The 14,062-nt window shown below is 47.3% G+C and overlaps 1 protein-coding gene across 4 annotated transcripts in view; it reads right to left on the bottom strand.

Moving 5' to 3' along the window:
* The window catches only part of adprs (ADP-ribosylserine hydrolase), a 112,113-nt gene that overhangs the window by 26,121 nt on the left and 71,930 nt on the right, over positions 1-14,062 (bottom strand). The window contains exon 1 of one of the 4 annotated variants that reach the window (XM_048557854.1): positions 731-949. The exons of 2 other annotated variants lie outside the window; for them this stretch is intronic. In XM_048557854.1, the coding sequence (XP_048413811.1) occupies positions 731-905 (175 nt within the window). In that variant the 5' untranslated portion in view covers positions 906-949. Of the gene's footprint in view, positions 1-730; positions 950-14,062 lie in introns of those variants that run through there. One more of the 4 variants, XM_048557860.2, reaches the window with a different exon arrangement.

Genomic DNA, 14,062 nt, shown 5'->3' with positions numbered 1-14,062 from the left:
ACCCTGCTGCACTTCTAACCTGTTCCAATTCTGCTGAAAAATCCTCATCCACAAACATTAATTCTTTTTATTTTCTATTCCAAGTCTCACAAACACAGCAACTTCTTCACAGAAAAGTTACTGCTGTTAAAATAATACATTTGCTTGTGCCACAATGAAGCGGGGAAACCATTTGAAAAGGTTAACGCTGATCCCACGTGCAGTTACCAGCCCCTGTGGATGATCATACCTGCAACATTTCCACAAATAGGACAACGTCAGATACATAACATTTATCCAGCCTCAAGCCTACTATCTTTCTGAGCAGTAAGACAGAGCACAGGCAGGGGCAGGGCAAGACCTGAATCCTATTGTTTACTTTTCTGACTGTTCGTGGAGGTAGACAAAAAAAACCGATTTGTTTTCCCAGCAAGGTTGCGTCCAGATTCAGAACAGTATAAACGGTCAAAAAGAAAACGGACCGGGCAGTCCAAAGCTAAAACATCGATCATCCCAATTTAGCTTCTGTGTGAAGTTTTTCGACAACAACTCATGGGATGCACAATGAAGAGCAGCCGATGAGTAAAATATTAGAAGAATGCTGGGGGCGGGGATGTTGGTAATGGTAGGGGTCTTATTTCTGTTGCAGAGGGGGTTCTCCACAGCCCCGGGGGCGGGTGAGATGTTGACATCCCCGGGCTCTCTGCCCTCATTGACGTGCGGTCGCTGCCGATGAGCTTTCGGGCATTACCTTCCCCTTGCCTGTGCTCCTCCAGGGCGCGAACAGCTTCGATCACGTCGTGCAGCCGAACGAGCTCCTTGCCCTCGAACTCTCCGCCGATACAATCCCCCAAGAGTGCGCCAGCCATGGCCCCATAGAAGCGGGACAGAGCGGGTACACTGGGTACCTTACTCACCGCCGACATGTTGGCTCGACGGGAGGGGTGTGGGGGCGGGACATGAGGGCGGCGGAACGAGGCGACCGCTGATCGGCGGCGGGGCTGTCCAATGGTCACCCGCGGGCCTAACGTCACGACCAAGCCATAGCCAATTCGAAAACGGCACCTGCGCCTGGAGGCGGGATCTCCAGGCGCGATCCAATGGGATCTGTGGTTAGGTGGGGCAGCCGTCCAATCAGGTGTCAAGACTATCCGACTTCTTCACGGCAGGCTGAGGCGGCCCTTCAGCCCCTCTGGTGGGTACTGGTGATCACACGTTTATCCATAACAAAAACAGGAGTTGCTGCAAATAGCTCAGCAGGTCCAGCAGCATCTGTGACGAGGAATTAGAATTAACATTTCGGAACCGGTGAGCCATCTTCAAAACTGATGTTAGTTGGGAAATGTCGGTTAATATGTAGAACGTAGAGGGTAAGGAATAAAGGATACTTGGGGAGAGAACCTAAAGAGAGAGAACAAACAAAGCCGTAGATAACAATCTGGTCAGGAGAGTGAACAGCTGTTAGTGAAAATTGTTAATGACTAACAGCAGGTAGTGTGTAGTGTTAACAAGGTCTGGTGTGTGGGATTGGGGCAAGGACACCCACTGAAATTATTGAACTCAATATTGAGTCTGGAGGGCTGTAGGGTCCCCAAGTAGAAAAATAAGGTTGTTCTTCCAGCTTGCACTGAACCTCGCTGAAATACAGCATCTGGGCCACTGACTTGTTCCAGTCCTGTTCTGGCACCCATCACAATGCCTTCTCTGATATAACAACGATATCTTCAGTCCTGCTTCCCTGTCTCAGCTGACTTGGAAAAGTTCATCAATTTCACTTCCAGTTTCCACCCCACCCTGACTTCCACCAGGTGTATCTCTGACTATTCCCTTCCCTTCTTCGACATCTGTTTCCATTTCAGGGGATAAACTGGCCACTAATATCCACTCTAAACCCACCAATTCCCACAGCTCCCTGTACTGTATATCCTTGCAAGATAACAAAGTGTGGAGCTGGATGAACACAGTAGGCCGAGCAGCATCTCAGGAGCTCAAAAGCTGACGTTTCGGGCCTAGACCATTCATCAGAGCTCTGATGAAGGGTCTAGGCCCGAAATGTCAGCTTTTGTGCTCCCGAGATGCTGCTTGGCCTGCTGTGTTCATCCAGCTCCATATTTTGTTATCTTGGATTCTCCAGCATCTGCAGTTCCCATTATCACTGTATATCCTTGCACCCTGCTTCTTGTAAAGACTCCATTTCATTCTCCCAGTTCTTACATCAACATTGCATATGTTCCAATGAGGCCAGCTTTAACAAAGGAGCCTCCAAAATGTTCACTTTCTTCCTCAACTGAGGATCTTAGACCCATCTCCTACACTTCTACCCTGAACTCTTCTCTCTTCAACAACAATAGGGTTCTCCTTGCCCTTACCTACCGTTCCACCAACATCCTCATCCAGAAGATCATCAGATGCCATTTCTGTCACCTCCAGCAAGATGTCACCAACAGACACATCCCCTCCTTGTCTGCCTTCTGCAGGAACCACCTTGATCCACACTTTCTTCACTCCCAACACATCCCCATAGCCACACAGCCACTTGCTGTGCAACCACTGAAGGTAGAATATTTACTCATTTACCTCCTCTGTCCCTAATAACCAAGGGTGCAAGCATACTTTTTCAGTGAAGCAACATTTCAGTAGCGCTTAATGCAATCAAGTCTACGGTATTCACTGCTGACAATGTAGCCTCCTCTACGCTGGGGAAACGAAACGTAGACTGGGAGACTGCTCCACAGAACATCTAAGTCCTGCCTGCAAAAACAACCCTGAGTTTTCAGTTGCCTGCCACTTTAACACACCATCCACTTCCCTAGCCAACATCTCTGTGTCAGGCTTACTGCAGTGTTCCAGTAAAGTTCAGTGCAATCTGGAAGAACAACACCTCATTTTCCACTTGGGGACCCTGCAGTCCCTCCAGACTCAATATTGAGTTCAGTAATTTTAAGGCCTGAACACTCTCATGGCCCAGCCCTCAACCAACAGACCAGGCCTTGTTATCACATAGATAATGGGAACTGCAGATGCTGGAGAATCCAAGATAATAAAATGTGAGGCTGGATGAACACAGCAGGCCCAGCAGCATCTCAGGAGCACAAAAGCTGATGTTTCGGGCCTAGACCCTTCATCAGAGAGGGGGATGGGGTGAGGGTTCTGGAATAAATAGGGAGAGAGGGGGAGGCGGACCGAAGATGGAGAGAAAAGAAGATAGGTGGAGAGAGTATAGGTGGGGAGGTAAGGAGGGGATAGGTCAGTCCAGGGAAGATGGACAGGTCAAGGAGGTGGGATGACGTTAGTAGGTAGGAGATGGGGGTGCGGCTTGGGGTGGGAGGAAGGGATGGGTGAGAGGAAGAACAGGTTAGGGAGGCAGAGACAGGTTGGACTGGTTTTGGGATGCAGTGGGTGGAGGGGAAGAGCTGGGCTGGTTGTGTGGTGCAGTGGGGGGAGGGGACGAACTGGGCTGGTTTAGGGATGCGGTGGGGGAAGGGGAGATTTTGAAGCTGGTGAAGTCCACATTGATAACATTAGGCTGCAGGGTTCCCAAGCGGAATATGAGTTGCTGTTCCTGCAACCTTCGGGTGGCATCATTGTGGCATTGCAGGAGGCCCATGATGGACATGTCATCTAAAGAATGGGAGGGGGACTGGAAATGGTTTGCAACTGGGAGGTGCAGTTGTTTGTTGCGAACCGAGCGGAGGTGTTCTGCACAGCCGTCCCCAAGCCTCCGCTTGGTTTCCCCAATGTAGAGGAAGCCACACCGGGTGCAGTGGATGCAGTATACCACATTGACAGATGTGCAGGTGAACCTCTGCTTGATGTGGAATGTCATCTTGGGGCCTGGGATAGGGGTGAGGGAGGAGTTGTGGGGGCAAGTGTAGCATTTCCTGCAGTTGCAGGGGAAGGTGCCGGGTGTGGTGGGGTTGGAGGGCAGTGTGGAGCGAACAAGGGAGTCATGGAGAGAGTGGTCTCTCCGGAAAGCAGACAGGGGTGGGGATGGAAAAATGTCTTGGGTGGTGGGGTCGGATTGTAGATGGCGGAAGTGTCGGAGGGTGATGCGTTTTATCCGGAGGTTGGTGGGGTGGTGTGTGAGAACGTGGGGGATCCTCTTTGGGGGGGTTGTGTCGGGGGGGGGGGGGGGGGTGGTGTGAGGGATGTGTTGCGGGAAATGTGGGAGACGCGGTCAAGGGCGATCTGGATCACTGTGGGGGGGAAAGTTGCGGTCCTTGAAGAACTTGGACATCTGGGATGTGCGGGAGTGGAATGTCTTATCGTGGGAGCAGATGCGGCGGAGGCGGAGGAATTGGGAATAGGGGATGGAATTTTTGCAGGAGGGTGGGTGGGAGGAGGTGTATTCTAGGTAGCTGTGGGAGTCGGTGGGCTTGAAATGGACATCAGTTACAAGCTGGTTGCCTGAGATGGAGACTGAGAGATCAAGGAAGGTGAGGGATCTGCTGGAGATGGCCCAGGTGAACTGAAGGTTGGGGTGGAAGCTGTTGGTGAAGTGGATGAACTGTTCGAGCTCCTCTGGGGAGCAAGAGGCGCCGCCGATACAGTCATCAATGTAACGGAGGAAGAGGTTGGGTTTGGGGCCTGTGTAGGTACGGAAGAGGGACTGTTCCACGTAACCTACAAAGAGGCAGGCATAGGTGGGGCCCATGCGGGTGCCCATGGCCACCCCCTTAGTCTGTAGGAAGTGGGAGGAGTCGAAAGAGAAGTTGTTGAGGGTGAGGACGAGTTCGGCTAGGCGGATGAGAGTGTCGGTGGAGGTGGACTGGTCGGGCCTGCGGGACAGGAAGAAGCGGAGGGCCTTGAGGCCATCTGCATGCGGAATGCAGGTGTTTCGGGACTGGACGTCCATGGTGAAAATGAGGTGTTGGGGGCAAGGGAATTGGAAGTCCTGGAGGAGGTGGAGGGTGTGGGTGGTGTCACGGACGTAGGTGGGGAGTTCCTGGACCAAAGGGGAGAAAATGGAGTCCAGATAGGTGGAGATGAGTTCGGTGGGGCAGGAGCAGGCTGAGACAATGGGTCGACCAGGGCAGGCAGGTTTGTGGATTTTGGGAAGGAGATAGAAACGGGCCATGCGGGTTTGGGGAACCATGAGGTTGGAGGCTGTGGGTGGGAGGTCCCCTGAGGTGATGAGGTCATGAATGGTGTTGGAGATGATGGTTTGGTGCTTGGGTGTGGGGTCATGATCGAGGGGGCGGTAGGAGGTGGTGTCAGAGAGTTGGCGTTTGGCCTCGGCGATGTAGAGGTCAGTGCGCCATACTACCACTGCGCCACCCTTGTCTGCGGGTTTGATGGTGAGGTTGGGGTTGGAGCGGAGGGCTGCCCGTTCTGCAGGGGAGAGGTTGGAGTGGGTGAGAGGGGTGGAGAGGTTGAGGCGGTTAATGTCTCGACGGCAGTTGGAGATGAAGAAGTCGAGGGAAGTTAGGAGGCCTGGGGGTGGCGTCCCCTCCCCCCACTGCACCACACAACCAGCCCAGCTCTTCCCCTCCACCCACTGCATCCCAAAACCAGTCCAACCTGTCTCTGCCTCCCTAACCTGTTCTTCCTCTCACCCATCCCTTCCTCCCACCCCAAGCCGCACCCCCATCTCCTACCTACTAACCTCATCCCACCTCCTTGACCTGTCCGTCTTCCCTGGACTGACCTATCCCCTCCCCACCTATACTCTCCTCTCCACCCATCTTCTTTTCTCTCCATCTTCGGTCCGCCTCCCCCTCTCTCCCTATTTATTCCAGAACCCTCACCCCATCCCCCTCTCTGATGAGGGGTCTAGGCCCGAAACGTCAGCTTTTGTGCTCCTGAGATGCTGCTGGGCCTGCTGTGTTCATCCAGCCTCACATTTTATTATCTTGTTATCACATAGCCCGCCAATGCACACTACCTCTTGCCAGCCACTGTCAGTCTCCATTAACAGCTATTCATGGTCCTAGCCAGATCATTATCCAACCCTTTGTCTGTTCTTTTCTGTCTTTGGGCTTTATCTCCACCTATCATTTACTCCTTACCTCCTCCTCACACCCTGTCGTCTGTGCATAAACCAACATTTTCTTAGCTACCATCAGATCTGAGAATGGGTTATCGAACCCAAAACATTAACTCTGATTTCCTTTCACAGATGCTGCCAGACCTGCTGAGCTTTTCCAGCAACTTTTGTTTTTTTTTATTTACAGCATCTGCAGTTCTTTTGGTTTTTATTTAAGATATTCATCAGGTCTCTGGCAGCATCTGTAGAAAGAGAAGTAGATTTTACATTTCAAATTCAATAACTTACTTTGAGCTAGTATTATGTTTGTTTCTTCTGGAAGCATCTGGGATGTCTTAGTTTTCCCAGTCAATCCTTTTAATTCCATTAGCTTTAGCTCCTCTTCTATAAACAGCATAAGAACATTATTTTCCAGCTCCTTTCAGTTTCAAAGAAGAGTCATTCTGGAATTGAAATATTAACTCTGTTTCTCTCTCTTCAGATGCTGCCAGTCCTGTTGGGTTTCTCCAGCACTTTCTGCTTTTACTTCTTGTTGGTTTGAGAGCATAGAACATAGAACATTACAGCGCAGTACAGGCCCTTCAGCCCTCGATGTTGCACTGACCTGTGAAACCAATCTGAAGCCCATCTAACTTACACAATTCCATTGTCATCCATATCTTTATCCAATGACCATTTAAATGCCCTATGTTTTAGTCAACAATACTGATGCCAAGTGGAAAAGGATACCCATACAAGGTCTTAGGCCAAAGAAAGGCTCAGGCATGATAAACAAAATGTTTAGACCCGCAACATCTCAGACTCTGAAGTTTCTGACTGAGCTAGCAGGCAGGGGAAGGTGGGTGGTGACAGTGCGGGGACACCAAGGGTAGGAAGCCTCATTAAGGATTCTATATTTAAAACTGTTGTGTTTAGGATCTAAAAGTGTTTACTCTAAGCCCAAAACATCAGCTTTCCTGCTCCTCTGATGCTGCTGGGCCTGCTGTGTTCATCCAGCTCTACACCTTGTTATCTCTGTTTATGCAGAAGCTTGATGGTGAAAAAAAGAAGACTCTTTTTATGGTGAGATCAGGGTTGACAGTTATGCAGATTGTGTGCCCTGTTATCTCTCCTCAATTCTGTGTTGTCCATTGTGTTTCTGGTGTTTCCTTCCGAAGTTGATTAATTTCCCAATGTACAAGAGTATGTGTGGATTGATTTCAGTTAAAGTTAATACCTGGTATCTCTGTAGACCCCATACTCTGCTGGGTAGCCCTAAGTGTAAAACTGTCCCAGGGGTTTTGGTTGATTGTCCTTTCGGAGAGGTGGTGTAAATTGGAATTTCATGCTGAACAATAGTCCCAGACAGCGCTCTTCATTCTGTTGGCTCAGTTGTGTATTTGCTGCAGCCCCAGACCAGCTGTAGTCCAGGATTTTGCCCAGTGTTTTAAACATTGGAAAATTCCAGGGTCTTGTCCAGTATTTTAGATGATGGGGATTTTTGCTCGCTCCTACACCCGGCCAGGTTCTTCCAACTCTGCCTCTGATACAGACAGCGTGTAATGCACAGCACTCACCTCTTGCACCCAGAGCATCTCGGAAGAAATTCATTCTCCTCCAGATGACAAAGGTGTTGAGGTGGTGACATCTGCCATGTCCATCTCACATTCAATGCTTCGTGGAGAGGGACAGCCCAGGGGTTCTGGTACAGACAGTAAGGCAGTTGAGGAGCCGGGCATATTTTTCTCTCACACCATTTGTGAGTTTGCAGTTTTCATATAGTTCCAGTGCTTGTGCAAGACCATTATACCTACCCAAACTTTATACGTCACTGGACCTGACCTTGCATTGACCTCTTACCTTGTGCAGGGCCATTTCTGTGGGAGCTATCCCTGTAGTTCCATGAGGGGCAGTCCTATGATCAACTAGCAACCAGGGCAATCCAGCAGCTAGTGAAGGTGTGGACTGTTTCTTTAAGTCTGCCTTCAAAGTTTGGACTGCTCTGTCTGCCAGACCATAGGATGATAGGTGGTTTGGAGTTGTCCTTATATGACAAGTACGATCACCATTTGATGTTAGGAAAACTCAAATTTCCTGCTGGTAAACAATGGACATTATCTGTGACCAACACTTCCAGGAGTCCATGTATTGCAAAAGATGCGCACAGATCCTTCTATCTGACAAATGATCTCTAGGCATGTTCAGCCACTTTGAGTGGGCACCCACAATGACTAAGAACATTGAGCCCATGAAACGACCTACATAGCTGACATTCATAGAACCCCTAGAGTGTAGAAACAGGCCCTTCAGCCCTACAAGTCCACACTGCCCCTCAGAGCACCCACCCAGACCCATTCCCTTTATAATCGACCTAATCTACAGATCCCTGAACACGATGGGCAATTTAGCACAGCCAATTCACCTAACCTGCACATCTTTGGACTGTGGGAAGAAACTGGAACACCTGGAGGAAACCCATGCAGACTCAGGGAGAATGTGCAAACTCCACACACACAGTCGCCCGAGGGTGGAATCGATCCCAGGGCCCTAGCACTGTGAGGCAGCAGTACTAACCACTGAGCCGTTGTGACATCTGACAGAGTCTTGGGTTTACCCAGCCATTCCCTTGAGTTTTTATTACAGACTGGTTCTACAAACACTGAAATGGTTGCACCAGTATTGACCTCCATTAGGACTGCGTGGCCTTTTAACCAGATGTTCATGTTGATCGGTTCTGATTTGGATGTTGTTAATCAAGTTAACTGTTCTGAACCAGAGGTAGATGGACTTTCCAGGGTGTAAGCTCTCCTGGATGCAGCCTATGAATTTCATTATTCCATTTAGGTCTAGTGGGATTCTTTATCTGTTTCGTGTCTGCATACCAGGAGCAACTACAATGGCTTCCCAGCCCAGATCCTGAAGAAAAATTTAACCATTTGGCCTAGACGACTTTATTTTGGGGTTTTGCTGAGGGCTGACCCAGAGTCCTTCTGTTCAGGATATATCCTGAGTGAGTCTTTGCAATTGCCTTCACTCAAGCGGTGTCCCTCAAGCTCAGTCGAACTGGTGAGGGTGTCCCCTTCCATCAGTATACCCAGTAACCTATATGCTCCACTTGCCATATTTTCCAATGACAAAGCCAGTTGTAGTGCATGTTTGAAGTCGAGTTGGGCTTCAGCTAGTAGACACTTATGCATGTTTACCATATACCAAACGGTCTCTCAGCATTTCATGAAGGGTTCAACCAAAATCACATGCCTCTGTCAGGCATCTTAACCTCATCAAAAATCCTGATACGTCTTCCCCAGTTCTCAAATTGCCGAAAAAAATCTGATAACATCTCAGAATTAGAGAAGGCTTGAGGGTCATAATATTCCTTAAACTAAATCTGTCAACTCTTGAAAAGTTGCTTTTCATTTGCCCTAATATCATTTGCCCAGAAAAATAACACATTCTTTCCATATACTGGGCCCAGTCTGCCTTAGCAGGATCAAACAAATCAAGCTTCCAAAATAATGGCAAATTTGCCAGAAATGCTTAGCCCAAATGAAAGATGATGGTTACAGTGAATTTTTTCAGGATCAAGCTTTTTTCTCGTTGCCACTGAAATAACTCCTCAGTGTCCGGCTTCCCATCAGCTAGTCACCCCTTACTTACACGTGGAGAGTCCTTCGCACTGACCAAGCTCCCTCAAACCCTGCCCTCAGAGTTAACAGAACCCCTGACATTCCTGTTTTTTATCTATCAGCCAGAACTCCCTGATTGGTGGCATGGTTGTTCAGTGGTTAGCACTGTTGCCACACAGCGCCAGGGACCTGGTTTTATTCCACCCTGGGTGATTATCTGTGTGGAGTTTGCATATTCTCCCCCTGTCTGTGTGGGTTTCCTCCAGGTGCTCTGGTTTCCTCCCACAGTGTAACGATGTGCAGGTTAGATGGATTGGCCATGCTAAATTACCCAAAGCATCCAGGGGTCTACAGGTTAGGTGGATTAGCTATGGGAAATATAGCGTTACAGGGAAAGTATGGAGGGATGGGTCTGAGTGGAATGCTCTTTGGAGGGGTGGTGTGGAATTGTTGGGCTAAATGGCCTGTTTCCACACTGTAGGGATTCTGAGACCAGGTTAACAGCCCCAATCAGGGAGCTTATATTCTATGACACCCCCCGGCTGACTTTGTTTACAATCACTACATATACAGATTGTAGTTTAGAGGAATAAGAGATGATTCTATTGAACCATACAAGATTCTAAGGGAACTTGACAGGATACTTGCTAAGATGATGTTTTGACTCATGGAGAACACAGGTACATCATTTCAGAATAAGAGATCTCTCACTTAAGAGGAAATTTCGGTTTCATTCTGAGCATAGTTAACCTTTGCAATTATTTCCAGAGAAGAGTAGAGGCCAGATCTATGAATATATTCAAGGCTGAGTTATATCGACTTTTGATCCACAAAAAACTGAAGGGTCATAGAGAATGAGAACAGAAAGTAAATCGAAAAGTGGTGTGGAAACTACAGTCAAATCAGCTGTGATTTTATTGAATGCCAGAGCATATCGATGGGCTGAATTGCCCAATTCTGATCCTATTTCCTGTGTGCTCATTGTTGTTATTATTTTAATAAAATGTACTTCTATTGAAACTTTGAATTAGTTTTTATACATTTGGTACTATTTATTCATTACCAAACTTTTTGACCTATTTTCCCAATCAACTTTAGCCAAACTGTGCCTCAGCAGCACTTTATTTTTTAAATAATAAGCTTTCTCTTGAGAAATTTATACACAATCTTTATTGCAAAAACAAATCACCTGCATTTGTTTTCATGCCATTGCTAGGCTGGCCCGTGCTATTGAAATCACTAGTTGCCTAAATACAGACAAAGGAGAGAAATAGGCCCACCTGGAACACTATACAGCTAACATTTTAAATCATTATTGAATTGCTGTTACCACTCTCCGAAGGAAATATACTCCACCCCACGAGCTCTGTCCCAGTTTGATACAGATGCTCTCTTAATCTTTCTCACACCATGGAAAATGAGGAATTGCAATGTATCTGACGGATTAATTTTGTACTAGCAATTGTACTAAAATAGGATTTTTTAGAAGATATTAGTAGCCATAGACAAGTGATTTATTGAAGGATGAACATAAAAGCGCAAAGAAGCTATCAATATCAATATAAATTCAATCCCATTTTATGCTCCATCTGTTCATGCTGTGATAGAAACAGATAACTGTCACATAGCTCAACTACAAGGCGTTTGCACAGTGCAGTGCTTCAATACTAACTCAGCATTACATTTGTGACAGCGTTGGTGACAGGAACTTCAACACATTTCTTTCTCAAATTGTACTATTGCATAGAGTTAGCTAAAGTGCATTTGTTGGAACGAAGCACAACACAATGGCATTGTTGTGTAGTCAGTCAATTATTTTTCAATAATTTGTGTCGCAGAACAAATTTAAAAATATGATCAAAGCAACATCCATCGCACCCCGCCCCCGCCACAACCATCCCAAGAGGATCCCCCTCATTCTCACACACTACCCCACCAACCTCCGGATACAACGCATCATCCTCCGACACTTCCGCCATCTACAATCCGACCCCACCACCCAAGACATTTTTCCATCCCCACCCTTGTCTGCCTTCCGGAGAGACCACTCTCTCCGTGACTCCCTTGTTCGCTCCACGCTCCCCTCCAACCCCACCACACCCGGCACTTTCCCCTGCAACCGTAGGAAATGCTACACTTGCCCCCACACCTCCTCCCTCACCCCCATCCCAGGCCCCAAGATGACTTTCCATATTAAGCAGATGTTCAGCTGCACATCTGCCAATGTGGTATATTGTATCCATTGTACCCGGTGTGGCTCCCTCTACATTGAGGAAACCAAGCAGAAGCTTGGGGACCACTTTGCAGAACACCTCCGCTCGGTTCGCAATAAACAACTGCACCTCCCAGTCGTGAACCATTTTAACTCCCCCTCCCATTCCTCAGACGACAAGTCCATCATGGGCCTCCTGCAGTGCCATAATGATGCCACCTGAAGGTTGCAGGAACAGCAACTCATATTCTGCTTGGGAACCCTGCAGCCTAATGTTATCAATGTGGACTTCACCAGCTTCAAAATCTCCCCTTCCCCCACCGCATGCCAAAACCAGCCCAGTTCGTCCCCTCCCCCCACTGCAGCACACAACCAGCCCAGCTTGTCCCCTCCCCCCATTGCATCCCAAAACCAGCCCAGCCTGTCTCCGCCTCCCTAACCTGTTCTTCCTCTCACCCATCCCTTCCTCCCACCTCAAGCCACACCTCCATTTCCGACCTACTAACCTCATCCCTCCTCCTTGACCTGTCTGTCTTCCCTGGACTGACCTATCCCCTCCCTACCTCCCCACCTATACTCTCCTCTCCACCTATCTTCTTTTCTCTCCATCTTCGGTCTGCCTTCCCCTCTCTCCTTATTTATTCCAGAAGCCTCTCCCCATCCCCCTCTCTGATGAAGGGTCTAGGCCCGAAACGTCAGCTTTTGTGCTCCTGAGATGCTGCCTGGCCTGCTATGTTCATCTAGCTTCACACTTTGTTATCATGTATAACACACTGTCCCCTTTACTTTACGAATTGCAACCCAGAATCATTGGATGAAAATATTGTTTCTGTCATGTGCAAAGCTCCTGCATAAGCTCAAAGGGAATGAAGAATTTTGGGAATCAAGCTGATGTACTAACTTTGAAAGCCTGACTGGAAATAATCATCATCTGCTGTTGAATACCACAATAGAGGACAGACAGTTCTACAGACACTTTCCTGGATCTGCTTTATAAAGGTCTCAGTTGATGATTTATTAAGGGAAGTCATACTCACTGAGCTACACAGGGAGATTAATTGGTGATTTTCCCATGGACCTTGTCAGGGTTATCACTTAAGGAAATTGGACTGAAGTCAAAGATCAGCGATGGTCTTGTTAAGTCACAAGCAGGAGGTCTGCTCCTACTCCTAGTTCTTTCATCCTTTTGTGTCATGAGGTAACAATTCTGCGTCTCAGTTCCAAATGTATATATGTTCAGTGCACTAAATGTGCACCTACGCTTTATGCCTGAAACTTAGCATTCGTAAAGTAGCCGTTAAGATGCACAATATTTTGCTAAATTGGGATTAAGGTGTGTTTCTGAAACAAGGCTGATAAGGTTGATGCTAATTAAATCGTACTTAATACTGACTGTTGATGAACATAGCAAAAAGACTACCTCCTTATCAAAGGAAAGCTGTTGAAAAAGGATGTTTTCAACAGTCAGAGACAGAACTGAGGAACTGAGGAAGTGTCACCGGACCTGAAACGTTAACTCTTTTTTTAACTTCTCAAACGCTGCCAGACCTGCTGAGATTTTCCAATAGTGATAATGGGAACTGCAGATGCTGGAGAATCCAAGATAATGAAATGTGAGGCTGGGTGAACACAGCAGGCCCAGCAGCATCTCAGGAGCAGAGATGCTGCTGGGTCTGCTGTGTTCATCCAGCCTCACATTTCATTATCTGAGATTTTCCAACAACTTTGTTTTTGTTTCTGATTTACAGCATCTGAAATTCTTTCGGTTTTTATTATAGGACTTAAATATTTTAATTTAATCTAAGGTAGCAAGAGTATAAGGCTGAGAGATGTAAAGTTTCGGAAGTATGTTCAGGAGAATTTTCTTGATCAATACATTTCAACCCTCAGTTAGGAAGCATTGCTAGATCTGATTTTGGGGAATTGGTGTGTCAAGTGGATAAAGTGTCTGAGAAAAAAATTGGATGGAGAGCTCATTGTATCATTTTTTAGATTAACTTTGAATGAGTACGAGAGCAATCAAGGGAATAAATACTTAATTGCCAGAGAAGAAAGTATAGTGGGCTGAGAATAGACTTTTCTCAGATAATTTGGAGTCACAGAGGGCCTGACAAAACTTTTACAAAACAACAGGCTGCATTTAATGAAAAATAGTGCAGGTACAATTGGGGTACAGTATGATTGGTGGCAGGTTGATTAAACAAATGAGACTCCAAACAAACATAGAAAATTCAAAGGGGAATTGAGAAAGGAAATACAAAAGCTAAAGAAAATAATATG

The sequence above is a fragment of the Stegostoma tigrinum genome, chromosome 24 (assembly GCF_030684315.1).
Source record: "Stegostoma tigrinum isolate sSteTig4 chromosome 24, sSteTig4.hap1, whole genome shotgun sequence".
Lineage (NCBI taxonomy): Eukaryota > Metazoa > Chordata > Chondrichthyes > Orectolobiformes > Stegostomatidae > Stegostoma > Stegostoma tigrinum.
This window is presented reverse-complemented; position numbering and strand designations above follow the sequence as displayed.